The sequence below is a fragment of the Thalassophryne amazonica genome, chromosome 5, assembly GCF_902500255.1.
Source record: "Thalassophryne amazonica chromosome 5, fThaAma1.1, whole genome shotgun sequence".
Classification (NCBI taxonomy): domain Eukaryota; kingdom Metazoa; phylum Chordata; class Actinopteri; order Batrachoidiformes; family Batrachoididae; genus Thalassophryne; species Thalassophryne amazonica.
The window spans coordinates 100726315-100744264 of record NC_047107.1 but is presented as its reverse complement, the minus strand read 5'-3'; the positions used below and the strand labels follow the sequence as shown (position 1 = coordinate 100744264).

At 40.3% G+C, this 17950-nt stretch overlaps 1 protein-coding gene across 2 annotated transcripts in view; it reads right to left on the bottom strand.

Moving 5' to 3' along the window:
- gak (cyclin G associated kinase) overlaps positions 1-17950 on the bottom strand; it is a 64244-nt gene that overhangs the window by 11376 nt on the left and 34918 nt on the right. For both annotated transcript variants that reach the window (XM_034170965.1, XM_034170966.1), the window contains 15 exons: positions 16195-16244; positions 14545-14693; positions 12423-12545; positions 11349-11482; positions 10977-11171; positions 10700-10817; positions 10497-10576; positions 8839-9032; positions 8446-8607; positions 8079-8245; positions 7720-7981; positions 7423-7611; positions 5571-5708; positions 5264-5350; positions 2185-2466 (listed from right to left, as the gene is read on the bottom strand). In XM_034170965.1, the coding sequence (XP_034026856.1) occupies positions 2185-2466; positions 5264-5350; positions 5571-5708; positions 7423-7611; positions 7720-7981; positions 8079-8245; positions 8446-8607; positions 8839-9032; positions 10497-10576; positions 10700-10817; positions 10977-11171; positions 11349-11482; positions 12423-12545; positions 14545-14693; positions 16195-16244 (2330 nt within the window). The remainder of the gene's footprint in view (positions 1-2184; positions 2467-5263; positions 5351-5570; positions 5709-7422; positions 7612-7719; positions 7982-8078; positions 8246-8445; positions 8608-8838; positions 9033-10496; positions 10577-10699; positions 10818-10976; positions 11172-11348; positions 11483-12422; positions 12546-14544; positions 14694-16194; positions 16245-17950) is intronic.

Below are 17950 nucleotides of genomic sequence, written 5' to 3'. Positions count from 1 at the left end.
CCCCATTCCTACCAGGCTGCTCAAGGAAGCCCTACCATTATTTAATGCTTCGATCTTAAATATGATCAATCTATCTTTGTTAGTTGGCTATGTACCACAGGCTTTTAAGGTGGCAGTAATTAAACCATTACTTAAAAAGCCATCACTTGACCCAGCTATCTTAGCTAATTATAGGCCAATCTCCAACCTTCCTTTTCTCTCAAAAATTCTTGAAAGGGTAGTTGTAAAACAGCTAACTGATCATCTGCAGAGGAATGGTCTATTTGAAGAGTTTCAGTCAGGTTTTAGAATTCATCATAGTACAGAAACAGCATTAGTGAAGGTTACAAATGATCTTCTTATGGCCTCGGACAGTGGACTCGTCTCTGTGCTTGTTCTGTTGGACCTCAGTGCTGCTTTTGATACTGTTGACCATAAAATTTTATTACAGAGATTAGAGCATGCCATAGGTATTAAAGGCACTGTGCTGCGGTGGTTTGAATCATATTTGTCTAATAGATTACAATTTGTTCATGTAAATGGGGAATCTTCTTCACAGACTAAAGTTAATTATGGAGTTCCACAAGGTTCTGTACTAGGACCAATTTTATTCACTTTATACATGCTTCCCTTAGGCAGTATTATTAGACGGTATTGCTTAAATTTTCATTGTTACGCAGATGATACCCAGCTTTATCTATCCATGAAGCCAGAGGACACACACCAATTAGCTAAACTGCAGGATTGTCTTACAGACATAAAGACATGGATGACCTCTAATTTCCTGCTTTTAAACTCAGATAAAACTGAAGTTATTGTACTTGGCCCCACAAATCTTAGAAACATGGTGTCTAACCAGATCCTTACTCTGGATGGCATTACCCTGACCTCTAGTAATACTGTGAGAAATCTTGGAGTCATTTTTGATCAGGATATGTCATTCAAAGCGCATATTAAACAAATATGTAGGACTGCTTTTTTGCATTTACGCAATATCTCTAAAATCAGAAAGGTCTTGTCTCAGAGTGATGCTGAAAAACTAATTCATGCATTTATTTCCTCTAGGCTGGACTATTGTAATTCATTATTATCAGGTTGTCCTAAAAGTTCCCTAAAAAGCCTTCAGTTAATTCAAAATGCTGCAGCTAGAGTACTGACGGGGACTAGAAGGAGAGAGCATATCTCACCCATATTGGCCTCTCTTCATTGGCTTCCTGTTAATTCTAGAATAGAATTTAAAATTCTTCTTCTTACTTATAAGGTTTTGAATAATCAGGTCCCATCTTATCTTAGGGACCTCGTAGTACCATATCACCCCAATAGAGCGCTTCGCTCTCAGACTGCAGGCTTACTTGTAGTTCCTAGGGTTTGTAAGAGTAGAATGGGAGGCAGAGCCTTCAGCTTTCAGGCTCCTCTCCTGTGGAACCAGCTCCCAATTCAGATCAGGGAGACAGACACCCTCTCTACTTTTAAGATTAGGCTTAAAACTTTCCTTTTTGCTAAAGCTTATAGTTAGGGCTGGATCAGGTGACCCTGAACCATCCCTTAGTTATGCTGCTATAGACGTAAACTGCTGGGGGGTTCCCATGATGCACTGTTTCTTTCTCTTTTTGCTCTGTATGCACCACTCTGCATTTAATCATTAGTGATCGATCTCTGCTCCCCTCCACAGCATGTCTTTTTCCTGGTTCTCTCCCTCAGCCCCAACCAGTCCCAGCAGAAGACTGCCCCTCCCTGAGCCTGGTTCTGCTGGAGGTTTCTTCCTGTTAAAAGGGAGATTTTCCTTCCCACTGTAGCCAAGTGCTTGCTCACAGGGGGTCGTTTTGACCGTTGGGGTTTTACATAATTATTGTATGGCCTTGCCTTACAATATAAAGCGCCTTGGGGCAACTGTTTGTTGTGATTTGGCGCTATATAAAAAAATTGATTGATTGATTGATATATTCATACCAATCACCTTCTGAGGTGATTGGTAGCAAGGAAAACCTGCAGTGTCTCAGCCCTCATTGCACACCCCTGCATCATCACTATCACAAACAGTGGTGTTTTGATATGAAGAGGAAATTAATAAGTGAATGCAAATATGGCAGCCAAAAATGTTCTACTCAAAACATGTTACCTGTGGTATACAATCCATTTGGAAAATATGATTAAATTAAACTGGACTAAGTTAACCACTCATTGTTCTCCCATGACACTACCTACCAAATCCAGGTGGGCGAACTCCCCTCTCTTCCCTGCCACCGATTACACTGGAAAAGTTCAGGTTGTAGTTGGGTTTGGTGGACTGCGCTCCTGCATGTTGGGACACTGAAGATGATTTGGGTGCAGTTCCAGATCCAGACAGCCAAGCTTTGTTCTGGGCTGAGTTTGGTCTTCCGTGCTGCCAGGGCTGGTGGTGGCTTTTAGCAGTGGAAGAGGAAGAAGAGGAGGAAGGAGCCTTGTTTGTGAAAGCAGAAGCAGAAAAACTACTGCTGCTGGAAGAACCTAGAAGAGACCAGAAAGAATGACAGTTTGTCCCTCTATCCATTAACAACCACACTAAAAGTCGATCAGAATTCAGTTAATCCTCAAGAAACAGAGCACAACACAATATAGTTAATCTGTTGAAGGAGACTGTGCTCATGCATGAAGAATAATGAGTGAAGCATCCAAAACACCCATGGCGATGCTGAAGAAGTTACAAGCTTCAGCAGCTGTGACTGGAAAAGAGGTTTTGATCTCAATGAAATTCCATGTAGTTAAATAAAGGTTATCATCATCATCATCATCATTATAATATGGCTGGAGAGTTGCAAACACTGTGCAAATAACTTCTGCCCATTGCTTCAATACCCAAACCCTCAAGGTATAACTTTGTTAATCCATACAAAATTTAGGCTGGAGTATTCAAGAGGCACATAAAAAAAAAAAAAAAAAACATCTTCTCCCTCTGAAACCCCCCTTTAGAATATTTACACATGAAAGCACATACATGCAGTTGAATCGAACTCTGGTATGATGTCTCCTTTGGTGTGGATCATTTGAGCGTACATGTGAAAGAGAACAGTTACAGCTGGGTGTGGAACAAATGTATCACACTAAAGCCTCGGTCCCACCGAATAATGAAGGCTGAAGAAGGAGCCACACATGGGTGTGGGGTGATTATTTGAAGAATGACCCACGTTTTGATCTATCACGTATCCACTATGAAGGTGCCACTATGTGCCTCTCTGTACCCCGCATGTGCCGTGTAGCAGCCTCTAGTGAGCCATGACCGACCTGTCATTACAGCCTCGAATGGCTTGCATCAGCCACACTAATCCACGTAGTGCCATGATGGCGCACGTTTAGGCATAGGTTTGGTCCAAACCTCCAGCCCTCCCACACCTGGTCCCTTCAAAGTGTGGGTTTTCAATTCACAGAAGCATTTAAAGCCGCCTCTGTGCTCCTCCCTGGCTCCGCGGCTCTCTGGCTTTTTTTTTTTTTTTTTCGGCTTTAAACACACAAAACTTTGTCCATTTATTTCTGCAAAATCGCTCTTTTGCACGCATGCTGCTGTTGTCCTTTCATGAACAGCCGCCTCTCTGCTCTTTCTGGCTTTCTTTCCATCTGTGGCTTGCTGGCTTTATTTTTTCCCTGACTTTAAGCACAATCATTTTTACAACGTGAATCCACTTTAACTTTGTGTTCGTCCGTTTATTTCTGCAAAACTTTCCTTTTTGCTAAAGCTTATAGTTAGGGCTGGATCAGGTGACCCTGAACCATCCCTTAGTTATGCTGCTATAGACGTAGACTGCTGGGGGGTTCCCATGATGCACTGTTTCTTTCTCTTTTTGCTCTGTATGCACCACTCTGCATTTAATCATTAGTGATCGATCTCTGCTCCCCTCCACAGCATGTCTTTTTCCTGGTTCTCTCCCTCAGCTCCAGCAGAAGACTGCCCCTCCCTGAGCCTGGTTCTGCTGGAGGTTTCTTCCTGTTAAAAGGGAGTTTTTCCTTCCCACTGTAGCCAAGTGCTTGCTCACAGGGGATCGTTTTGACCGTTGGGGTTTTACGTAATTATTGTATGGCCTTGCCTTACAATATAAAGCGCCTTGGGGCAACTGTTTGTTGTGATTTGGCGCTATATAAAAAAAAATTGATTGATTGAAAAGCACTCTTTTGCGCGCGGTGCCGTTCTGCATACGTTTTATATATAATTTTATATATAATATATATATTTTATATATAATATACTATAATAATACTATAATATATAGTATATAATATATATATATATATATATATATATATATATATATATATATATATATCTTCCGCAGCTTACAAGTCACCATGAAACAACTTTTAACTTTGTGTTATGTCTTCAAAATCGGTCTTTTGCGCACTCTCCACCTGTGTTGCCGCACAGCTCCTGCTCTTAGCTGCTCCACTGGAGTTATCTTCCATGGCTTTAAACACACATCCACTTTCACGCAGTCACCCAAATTTTAACTTTGTGTTCGTCCAATACTGACTGAAATATCACTAATTTGTGAGCTGGCATTCTGCCTAAATGCTCGTTTGAAGCGTGATGATGAGTCACTGCCTCAGTGCGCACACACAGCGGAGCTCATGTGATCTATTAACAAGATATTAAATTAACATACTTTTACATACAACAGACATACTTTTAAAGCTAGGAACTGTTTTATTAAGCTATAAAAAACATTAAAAATAATTACCTTAAGCTGTTATAAAATACATCCCACATGGAGCAGGAAAGAGGGAAAAAAGTGTCCAGATGAAACAGTCCTCTGTGATGGCAGAAGTGATTAGAAGTGTTTTCAACATCCAAGGTTTGGCAGAAAATGATTAATCCACTACAAAATATAGTCCAGCACACAGAGCAGATGCAATTGTGTGTGCAAGAGGAGGAGCCGCTCCAAAAATAGCCTCTCAGGTCCTGCAAAGGTGCCAGGCGCATGGATAATGGACTTTTTGCAGACTCGTAAGCACCACGCAAATGCCTCTAAGCCATCGCAGTAACTCGAACACAAACTGCGCCACGCTGTTGTTGCTAAATTTTGAACATCTTGAAATTAGCGCCACGCTCAGAGAGGAGCCTCGTTAACTGAAGATAATGCCTCTTAGAGCCACTATAATGCCACGATAGCTCACGAAACAAACAAAAAAAAAACAGGGTGCGTGGCTCCTTCTTCACTCGGTGGGACCGAGGCTTAAATCACTGACTGGCGTCGCTACAAGCGGTTAGCACGTTACTTCCATTACAGGTGGCAAGATACACAACCAGGCATTTTACCTGTTAAGTTGGAGCCAAGATTTCCCAGATCAGCAAATGGATCGAAGGTTTGAGACTTGGCCTTTGAGATCGGTGGCGCTCCAGACACTACAAACACACACAAGAAAGCCATAGAAAGTTGTGTACATCAACATTAAGTAGAAGCAGCGTTCAGGGAAGAAACTGGCTCCTTTGAGGAAGCAATCTATAATGCGGGTGGTCCCCTCTTTGCGAATGAACAAAGATGAGGCTTTTGCCCCCTTTTCTTTTTTTTTTTTTTAAATATACAAACTTCCTGACAATTTCCAGGAGATATTTGTCCACCTACCTGTGTTGGTGTAGTGGGGTTTGCTGGTGGCACCGCTCATGCCAGCTGAAGAACCAGCTGCCCAGCTGTCCCACCCACCCAGCAGATCTGGTTGACTGGCTGAAGAGGTCATCTTAGCAGTACCTTTTCCAATCTTATCTGTTTAGGTAGAAAAACCCAAGCATGACTCATTACATGTGGTTTTAATATTACCTGAAAACTTCACCTGTAAAACATTGTGATGGATGAGGGAGAAATGTATCGGCTTATAGCTAAATGGAAGACGTCCAAAGAAATGGAAAACATTTTAACAGTGTAAAAGTGGGTGTTACTGCCAAGCTGGTAAAAGGTATGTACAGTTTTCAACATATCCTCTTGCAACAGAAACGCAATGTACAAAACAGAACAAATCTGAGCTTAAATTTCCTCTGTGGCTTCTGGAATACTGCATTTTTAGCCAATTCCTTTGGAATGCCACTTTACCAAGAAGCTGTAACTGGTGAGGCAACAGACAAATGTTGACCTATCGCCAGTTTCTCCAGTCACATTCACAGAAGCTTGTAGCTCCATCAGAGTGAAAGTCTACCTGCACAACATTAAATTACTAGAGCTGGGTATCGATTCAAATTTCAAGAATCAATTCGATTCCGATTCTTAAGATTCAGAATCAATTATTTCGATTAGATTCAATATTGATTTGGGTTAGTGTTATTAAAACCGTTTTTGAGCTGTTACCTAATTGTCTAGTTATGCAACATAATGCTAGTATTATATTGACATTTGACAGCAAATTAATGAAGTATTGGTTGTTAATAATGATGGCTATAAGACTGATGGCATGGACCATCTTCCTCCCAGAATGATAGAGTACTATTTTTATTTTACAAACATACTGAAGGGCAGAATTACTGAACAGATCCAGGGCAGCCAAAAGAGGGCACAAGAGGTACCTGGTTCATTGGCCCTTACACATGTACATTTGTACACCCTTCCACATAAAGCTGTAACAAATATAAACAAAAACAAACAAAATATGACTTCACTTCACAAAATTTGGCCATCAAAATGCAGGCAATAGTGTTTCAAAGAATTACAAATTTAAAAATTTCTGTGGGCAAACTGTCCCGGTCTCCCTACAAGAGAACTTTTACCACAGCCACGCAGACTGACTTTTCAGTCAGTCTCTTCTCCCACAGCCGCGCAGCGAGCGCTGGTGGAAAAGAGACTGACTGAAACATCAGTCAACACCAGAGAACCTTTGTGCAAGGAACGAATGAAAGAAAAAAAAAAAAAAAGCAAGATTGTGTGAATTAAACAGCGGACTTTTGTTTTTTCTTGTCTGCAACAGACAGGAATCCCGGTCGTCATGACTGACATCTTTAAATAGTGATTGACATCTTTAAATAGCTTTGACAGAGGTTGATGAATAAATTATGAACCTGCTTCCAACCAGCGGGTCCACAATGTAGAGAAATGAACATTTTTCACACCCTCGGAAACAGCGCAACAGACCAACTGAAGCATAATTTTTTCAGAGACGCTGTTCCAACACTGGCGAGAAGTGCGTATATATAAATTTTTTTTAAATAAAATGGATCTTTGGATGTGTGAATTGATCCGTGGGAATTAAAATGAGAACTGATTTAAATCGGCGAATCGATCTTTTCAACCCAGCACTATAAATTACCCTTCAGTAACATAAGGTTTCTATTCATGACTGATCAATTTAAATTAACTCCTGTATTTTCAATATCGTTCATAATAGGAACCACTCTACTTGGCAATTTCTACATAATGGAGCTTGAGAGGAAGCTTTGAACCATTTGACATTAAAATCATATTGCACAGGAGTTGCTTTAAGAACTATACTTACTAAGGCTGAACAGGCTGGAGTTTGAAACAGCAGCAGGGTTACTATGAGCTGAACTGACCCCACTGGTAGTTGAACTATCAGATCCCAGCAAGTCTCCAAACAGGTCTGGACCAGAGGCCTGTCGAGATGATCTAATGCCAGAGCCAGACCCCATCCCAAATGGATCAAACAGGTCACCCGAGGCCGCAGCTGAGACAAATTGTGGGCGGGGGACAAAGGGTGATGAACAAATAGAGGATTTGTTTCAAACACCCCTCTCAGCAATGTTTCTCACATTCAGCAATCATGGACACTTACATTTTGTTTCTGATGTAGCGCCACTGGATGGTCCACTGAGAAACAAGTCATCCTGTAATGCTTCTGTTTTTCCAGTGGGGGGCGCAAACAGATCATTTAGGAGGTCACTGTTACTAGATGCAGCTTTCAGGCCACTTTGTGTCCTTTGATGAGGTGCTGAGGATGTGTTTGAGGAAGGAGGAAGAGGTTCGGGGCCAGAATTCAATCCTAAGAGGTCAGCTGTGTCACCAGAAGGACTTTCCTGGTCTGCAGGATCAGAGCTCTTGAAGGTGAGAGGCAGGCAAAGAAAAGTGAAAAACCTTATTTTTCTGTTGTACACATGGCACAGTAAATGAGAGAAGAAAATTAACATCTCATACCTGGAAGTCTGTGTCAAATAAGGGCTCACTGGGATCCCGTGACAGAGGCTCCACACTCGGTGCAGAGAAAGAGCAGGACTCTCCTTCTGACTCATCGCTCAGGTCCTCCTGATCGTTCATGGATCCGATTCCCTGACTGTCTGAAGCATCCTGACAGCCACTCACATCTACAATTAAATTTAAAGAATCGCAGGTATGAGGTACATGATGTCGTTAAAAAAAAAAAAAAAGAAATCAATGTTTTATGGTTTGATTTCAGCTTGAAAAAGTACATCTCATTTTTAATTGTTGAAAGTCCACTGAACAATGCTCAGATGGCCAGAGCAGAGAATTATAGCATTGACATTACTGTGAGGAAACAAAATACCATCCCAATCCAGTGTCTGGAAGAAGTTATTGGCATTGGTGTCTGTGCTCTCAGGAGATTCTAGTTCTGTTGTGCTGGAGCTTTCTGGGGTCTGAGCGGACTGGGGCGACTCGGAATCATAAAATGCTGAAGAACCTGGCTGACGAGGAAGCTCAGGCTTACCTGTGGATTTGAGGGGACAAAACATACTGTTAAGGGGCCTGGAGAAAGCAGTCGTATTGTGTAAATATAAAGTAAACTATAATACAACCTGGTCACATCCATCTCAGGCTGACCACAAGCAGATACTAAAAACAACCAATCCTTAGCCATTTAGACATAAAACTAAAGCCCATTTGTATTGCATAAAATCTTGTAGTGTACAGTAACTCAAATCAAAACACATTCACCTACCAAATTTGCTGAGGATCTCCTGCTGTTCATCACGAGATGAGAAAAGAATTTTGGGGTTCAGGCCCTTCGTTTGGAAGCCCTCCCAAGGAGGGCTTCTGGTGCTGGGTCTCTCCCTGGGCTCAACCTCGATGTCCAGATTGACCTGGAACAAGTCTGGGTACTTTTCCTGAATGTCGCATGCATCCAGGTCATACCTGATGAAAGAACAAAACAGATGAATAAACAATGGTTGGTAAAAAAAGTAAATGAAAACAAATGTAATTGGAATCTGTCAGTTAAGTAAAGTAAACATGAGAGAATTATCTTTGTATTAAAGAAAATCTAAAGCACTACTCAACCCATTAAATTAAATGCCTTTTATAAATGAACCCTTTACATTATGCTCTTTACTGTACAACATAAGAAACATAGAAAACAATACATTGTATAAGGACTCAGCATCCTTAAAACAGCAACTGGTGTGAAATGTACAGTGTATCCAGAAAATATTCACAGAGCTTCACTTTTTCCACATTTTGTTATGTTACACCTTTATTCCAAAATGGATGGAATTTTTTTCCTCAATACCCCATAATGACAATGTGAAAAAAAACGTTTTGAGGTTTTTGCAAATTTATAATAAATAAATAAATAAAATAAAAAAAAGACAAAGAAATCACATGTACATAAGTATTCACAACCTTTGCCAAGAAACTCAAAATTGAGCTCAAGTGTACCCCGTTTCCACTGATCTTTCTACAGCTTAATTGGAGTCCACCTGGGGTAATTTCAGTTGATTGGACATGATTTGGAAAGGCAAAGACCTGTCTACATACAAGGTCCCACAGTTGACAATGCATGTCAGAGCACAAACCAAGCATGAAGTCAAAGGAATTGTTTGTTGACCTCTGAGACAGCACTGTCTCGAGGCACAAATCTGGGGAAGGGTACAGAAACATTTCTGAGGCACTGAATGTCCCAATGAGCACAGTGGCCACCATCATCTGTAAATGGAAGAAGTTTGGATCCACCAAGACTCTTCCTACAGCTGGCTACCTGTCTAAATGGAGTGATCGGGGGAGAAGGGGCTTAGTCAGAGAGGTGACCAAGAATTTCAGCATTCCTCTAGAGAGAGGAGAACATTCCAGAAGGACAACCATCAGGGGAGAAGGGGCTTAGTCAGAGAGGTGACCAAGAATTTCAGCATTCCTCTAGAGAGAGGAGAACATTCCAGAAGGACAACCATCTCTGCAGCAATCAGGCCTGTATGGTATAGCGGCCAGGCAGAAGCCATTCCTTAGTAAAAGGCACATGGCAGCCCGCCTGGAGCTTACTAAAAGGCACCTGAAGGACTCTCAGACCATGAGAAACAAAATTATCTGGTCTGATGAGACAAAGACTGAACTCTGTGGTGTGAATGCCAGGCATCATGTTTAGAGGAAACCTGGCACCATCCCTACAGTGAAGCATGCTGGTGGCAGCACTTTTTTATGCTGTCATTATTGGGTTCTGTGAATAGAATTTTGAGGGAAAAATTTATTTACTCCATTTTAGAATAAGGTTGTGACATAACAAAATGTGGAAAAAGTGAAGCACTGTGAATACTTTCTGGATGCACTGTACTGCAGGTTAGGGGATATCATTCACTATGTATAGAAAAAGTGTAAGACTGAACAAACTTGGCAAACTTGACAGTGGTTGCATTTCTTGGAACAAAACCTGTGTGAAACTGGATCTGAAACATTTTCATTGATGCCATCTGAAACAAAACAGTATAAAATCATGATTTTCCTCACATCCATTTAAAATCTCTTTCGCTCTGATACAATTTACATCTTCAATGATTTTACATACATACTTTAAATCAACAATTGTTCTCTACCTTGGCTTGTAGACGTCCTCCCAGTGTAGATCTTGCGTGATAGATAACCACCAGCACGTCTCCTTGGACGGTCACATTGACTGGAATCTCTGCTCTGCCATCCTCCATCTTAAAATCCCTGGAGACAGAAAAGGAAAAAACCTTGAATGTTTCAAGTCTTTTTTTTTTAATCTAAGAAAGATGAAGATGTCTACGTTTTCTACAGCTCAACTTTACTGGACATAGTAAGTTTGTCAAACATGTACAGGAATTGATGATACGTTGCATTAAAACATACTTCATTTTGTCGTACTCCTGTGATGTAGTGAGGATCCTCTCATCTCCAACATAAACTTCACAGAATGGCCTACACCCATTCCGCTGCTTGTTGAAAAGTGGTACAGGTGTCATGATAATGGAGCGAATGATTATAGGCTTGTTGTGAGGGATAATGGGCTCCTCTGCCATCATGTCACACATATACTCTATATACCTATGAAAAAGAAGGGTCAAACCATTCAATTATAGAATATACTGCTTATGCAGTGACAATTATTAACTTCAGCTGCTAATGAAGAAAAAAAAACAAAAAAATAAAATAAACACTGGAAAAGGTTGATTTTTCTCAGCTCAACTTTAGATATGAAATTAACTGTGTGTTTATGTGTACCTCTTGTGTGAGGGAGTTATTCCAGGAGGACACCGTTTCATGGAGAACATGTAGACAGCAGCCTCAGCCGTGGTAAAAAGACGACAAAAACACAGGAAGGAACACACTGCAACGGCTGATGCTGCTCTGCCATCCTACAGAAGAAAGCAGTGAAGGCAACAAGGACACAGCATAAGAAAGGTTTCAGTCTCTTCCAGCCTTTTACTCTGTGTGGTGTCGTGATCCTGTACTCCTATTCTTCAAACCCGTGCAGTCCTTTAAACAAAAACGGAGCATCCCCACCGAGTAATTTGTACCATGACATTCGCACCGGCTTGATCTCTTAGGCTGTTCAATTAGGGTATATTTTTATTGAAACATGTATTTTGTTGTCCAATAAAAACAATCAGCTATGTTTCTGAACAACCTACCCGAACTTGAGCAAATAGTCATTTTAAAATTTAACACTGGAAGATTTATAATTTATGCGGACCAAATATTGATGTATTTTGTGTGCTGATTGGTTAGAGTACGGATATGACAAAGAGTTAATTAACACTGAAATATAAAAAAAAATGGAATGGTCCTTAGTCTTGGTGACACCTGATAATGCTCAAATTTTATCTGCTCCAAGATGCATTCGTGCAAGACACATATTTTAAAATGGGTGAAAATTGACAAATAAGAAAGTGTGACTGATGAACGGACACTGCACTGACAGTGTTTCTATACGGGCTTCTCATCTCAAGACCAGAGGTATCAGGCAGGTAGAGAAATGCTACATGATCTTTTAAATAATCAAGTTCACTAACGATAAAATATCTGAGGTTTTCCACGTGGTGTTGGAAACCTGACCCTGACCTCTGGTAATAATTACTGACCAATTCTAACCAAAATCAAATCACTTCTTCCCATCCATAGGCCCAATGTAACTGCCACTTTTGATCCGACTTGCATTCGGCATTATTGTGATACTGTATCTTTTCAACATATGCACAAAAATAATTACAAAGAGGCAGTCACATGAACGCTTGCCTCCGGCAGCATGAAAGCAGAAAGAGAAACTACTGCTGTGGACTGAAAAAGGTTACTAACCAGACAATGTACAATACAGATGTTCCTCTGGTCCTGTTTGAGCCACAGGTGCATGTTCTTACATACACTGTACAGACTGCGGAGGTTGGGAGCGCGGCGCACCTGCCAGTTACACTCTGAAACCTACACACAAACACACAACGCAGCACAAGAGCGTGTTTGACAGTAGATTAGAAGAAGCACACAATATTATGCAAGTTAACAGCAGGTCAGGCCAAGTCTGGGAACAGGCACCAATAACGTGTCGCCACATTCAAAACACCTCAGAAGTGCCACGCATCTTGGATGCCAACCACCCAGACAGACAACAAATCCATTCCCATCTGCATGGCCTCTTGACATTCTCCAGCCTCTAGCGTTCACTACACTAAGGCACATGCATTCCCAGCCACATGACCAAAACATCATAGCTGACCTTCCCTCACCATGAAAATAATACTCCTTATCAGAGTCCAAGTCAGTTTAGAGCAGTGATCAAAAATGTTTTTGAAGCCAACATCATTGTTCAAGTCAGACTAAAAGCAAAGGTTTACTAGATAGAGATGGGAGTCTCTGTTCAATGTGATTATGTGACTAAATATTTGAGCTAACCATACAGAACAGTACAGCTAATTAACAACTACATGCAAGATGAGGGTACTTCAAAAAGTTCTCAACCTCACCCAGAGAACATCAGGGAAGAAAGATTGTTCTTGCATTATTTTGGTTAACATCGTCTCCCTCAACTTAAATCTTCTTGATCCACCAACGTTTAACTTTTCTCACCCTTTCGCAGAATAATGCCACATCTTGAGACTCTAGATATGTTTGTTTCTGGGTGAGGCCAAGACTTTTCTGAAGTATGCTTGTACTACATCCCAAGAAAGTTTCCTAGAGCTGCCTTATGATTGAGACCGCTGTTCCAAGACACCACCATTCTGCATGATTTCATTCTTATCTGCTCTACTCACATCCAATTAACTCAGGCAGGTGTGATGGAAGAAAAAAGAATAGACAAAAGAAGGAAAGAAAAATGAAAGGAAGGAAAAAAGGAGGAAAGACTTTCAAACACCAGACTTGGCTAATCAGGTGTGGACAGTCCAGACAGAAATGAAAAATGTGCAAGCCAGGTGATCTCAAAGAGCAGGATTTCTACTCACTGATTTAGACACCACAAGCTGAAAATCCTTATACATATTGCAACACGAAATAACAACAACAAAAGGAATTCAACTGATATGGTGACATTTACAACTTAGAAATATAGCAAAATTTACAATACTGGCACTCATATCAGAATTACAATCCTTTGGTCCCTTTAAGCACTCATATCAAAATTATAATCCTTTGGTCCCTTTAAGCTGGATATATAATCACCTTCAGGTTTTTGAAAACTTATTTATGGACACGTCATTCTATCTCTCTCTCTCTCTCTGCGTGTGTATAAAAATAAATAAAATTAACTGACAGGATTCCAAAAAAGTTCTCCACCGCATGATGCGAGACACCTGCAGCTTTAAATGATTTCTGATTCTATGAGCGAGTGGTTTCATTAGCCAATAGTTATGAAAGCATAATAACAAAATTATTATTTTAGTTTAGTGTTGAAAGTTTAAACAGATCCGATATGTTCCAGCTTCCAAATTTTGCAGACATGAAGGTACAATATCACACAATCCAGACTGGGCACACAGCCTGCATTAATTAACTCTACATGGTTTGCATTAATTAAATCCATTTTATGTATAGTACTGAATAAATTCAGCTTTGAATAAAATTCCATTCAAGATGGTTTCTATAATCCTCAGATTTCATACACAGGCATGACGCTTTACACCAGTTTATTGCCCAAACGTCACAGAATAACCAAAACTGTCTAATTATGGAAGGAAATGTCTCCCTTCTTCCTCCGTTTGTGGCTTTGCCAACATGCGCAGCTTTATAGCATTTTCCACCTGTTTCTTGACGAGACTCACTGAGCATCAGAGCGTGCTGCCTACTGAGTTGCCCTGATCTAAAATGGTGACCATGCCTCCTTGCTGGGACACGTCTCAGTGCGACTGCGGACTCCAGTACTCATTAACCTCTGTGGATTCAACATGGGGTACTTATGACAACATCCAGCAAACACAAGAGTTCATACCCTGTTGTGAAACCGAGAAGGCCTGTATGAGCGTTTGGAGAGGTTGTAAACAGCATAGTGACCAGCATGTCGCGAATCCAGGAAGAGACGGACGTCTTCAATATTGTTCTTTATTGCAGACTCTACCCCCTCTGCGGGGAAAGACATGACTACACACACAAACACACATTTAATTATTACAACAGATGTTAACTTCTTACTTGAACTTAATGTGTAAAATCACTGCAACATTAACGCTCATGCAGTTGATTACTTTTAAGGCACGTTCTCTACATAGTATAACTCAATGTCTCATTTCTCAAAACCATTATTGTTCACATTTACTCGTACCTGTGTTTCTTTTGCAATGCAGGAGCACTAAAAGTGTTCATCACCTCCATGGTGGATTAGTGCTAAATTACTTCTGACAGCAACATACATTTGTTAGTAATGGCACATCAGCTGAGCCCATCTACATATTGCAAGCCAAGTGGCCTCTGTGTACGTGTATGTGTGCATCTGTATGGCTTCAGTCATGGAGAAAATGGGGAAAGCTGACATTTGTGGTTTGTTACGCTTGTGGATTTTTGGTCAAGAATGAATGCCGCGAAAAAGTAAAGTTTATAGGGCTAATATTTTTGGAGAAATTAGGGATATGAACCAACAACAGTGAACAATAGACATTGATAACTACATTCTAGACTCACATGCCAGGGGCGGAAAATCATTTATATATTAAAAGCGAAGTGTCGTCTGTGTACATGTATGCGTGCATGCTCCTTCGATCACAGAGAAACTGGGGAGACGTGACATTTGCCGTTTGGTATGCTTATGTATTTTGGGTCAATGATCAACACCGCCAAAATGGAACATTAATAGGACTAATATTTTTGGAAAAACTATGAATATTCGCTAAAAACATTGAACAATGGACCTTGAGAATTACATACTGGACTCACACGTCATTCCAGCAGGGGGTAGTAAATCATCTATATGTTAAAAAGCAAAGTGGCCTTTGTGTATGCGTCCGTGCATGTACCTTCGATCACGGAGAAACTGTGGAAAGCTGACATTTGCTGTTTGGCGTGCTTATGCATTTTGGGTCGAGAATGAATGCTGCCAAACGGGACAATAATAGGACTAATATTTTTGGAGAAATTACAAATATTACGTAACAACAGTGAACAACAGACATTGATAATTACATTCTGGACTCACACCATTCCAAATCATTATAGAAACTTTGCATAATTTATTACAACTCTTGAAAAATGTCACCTGCCTCTCTCATAAACACTACCAAATCTAGAGCCCGTGGATCTCCATAGGCAATGACTAGTGTATTTCTAACTGCAAAGTTGAACTACAACATAACCTTAACCAAAAATTCTGCATTTTTGTTTTGTTGTTGTTCCAGTGGAGTACGGTCTTCTTTCTTTTTTGTAGTGGGTATGGCTTTGCTACCTCGGGTTCATGTGAGTCTAGGGTATTGGAACTTTGGCAATGTCAGATCTACAAAGAACATTTGAAATAAGCATGGGAGATGTGTGGTTCACGTGTTTTTGTCACACTGATCAGCAACTGTGCCTGGGACCCATCCTGAAGTGGTTGAACAATGCTATTTTTGATTATTAAATGTAGAGTGGCTACTGAGAAATGTGCAATGCCTACCTGCTATCCTGGAGGTGATATATGAAATATCTAGGTCTCCTTTCGCATAGCTGTTGGAGAAAGGACAAATGTCACACTCACAAAGGCAGCAACCATGTAACACAGCAGTAAAGCTAAAACAAGCCATCGTTCAACAGTGGAAGAAGATAATCAAAGCTGACAGATGTAGACATTTTAAAATGTTTCATAAGATGGATCACAAATAATGAATAAATGTTGGAACATATCAATCTGATTCATTTATAGCACACAGAATTTTCGCTGCAGACTGAACAGGTTCATGATTGGCAGTTGCCTCTGATTTCCCAGAATACAAAGGTTCAAGCAATTTTGGATTTGGTAATCCACAGATACACAAATTCAAGCAGGTTTAAACAAACAAACAAAACACCTCAATACAGTTTTCTTATGAGTGTTGCAGTGTTGAATGTGCAGAGCAGATGCTTGCTGTTACAAGTGACTGGATCCAGGATGGAAATTGAGACACACACACTGGTGATAATTTGTGAAGGAAATAGATTTATAGTTAGATTAAGCAAATAAATAAATGACAGATGCATCACACAGGAGTCATGACAACAGCAAAAACAAGGCAGCACATAGTTTAGGATACACACATATTAAGGGCAAGCAGATGTTATTTAATCCATCTATGTATGTGACTATGATTTTTATGTGCACAGTATTGGGGAACATAAGTAATGCTGGTGATGACACAGAAATAGACAAAACAGTGGTTTAGTACACAACAGAGGCATAATAAACCCTTTAACTCTCATTCAGTAATTCATTCACTCACTCTGTGGATGATGTGTGTGTTTTAGACAAAAAACACATTCAACTATTCTCAGAAATACACTGATCAATTAAACACGACATCTAATTTCAACATTTAACTTGTACGTCACATTTTGAATAAATTTTTGAAAAATGTTGCATTTATTCAATGTTTACTGACATCTTACATTAAAATGACAGGGGTTATAAGAAGAAGTAAGTCCCATAGGCCCTGAGGCCCATTGGTGCATATCTATGGATTATGTAGCATGAAGCAGATGGGTCTATGACTCCCTTGATGCAATGCCAGTTCAATGCAGGTTAATTCCCCATCCAAGGGTGGCACCTATTTACAGTATGTACTGAGACAATGAAGAATGAGTTTCTTGTCCAAGGACACAGACAGGTAGGGTGACCAGGAGTTGAACTCCGGTTTATGAATTGGTAGCCCAACTCTTTATCCATTGATCTACCTGCTCCACAGTTGTTATAAGAGCAGGTTAATAAATAAAAACAACATTAAAAATCAACAATGTAACAATACCAAGCGGTCCTAAAAGGACCAATGAGTTCCTGTAATACAGATGGACAAAATGTTTAGCCTGCCTATGAATTTTAAAGTTTTTGTCAAAATTTTCCCAAGTGTTTATTTAACAGAGCAAGTCATTTTCAACACAGCATTTGTAACCATTCTAATTTTATTTTGTATGATTACATTATTTTATGCTGCGTTTACACATAACGACGACAAGTCACAAATGCCAAGAAGTATACATTCTTGACCGTTCGGGGCAGAAGCGTCAGAAATCCTCAGCGTTAAGCTTAATGGCACGTATCGCTGGCGAATTATCATAAATATGCACAGTCAATAATAATGTTCCGCGCTGTTGCACACAACCGTGTTGTCAGGAATGTTGTGAATCAGGTGAACTGATTCCACACACCCCCCCATATTCATGCTACAGTCAGCTGCTGAACA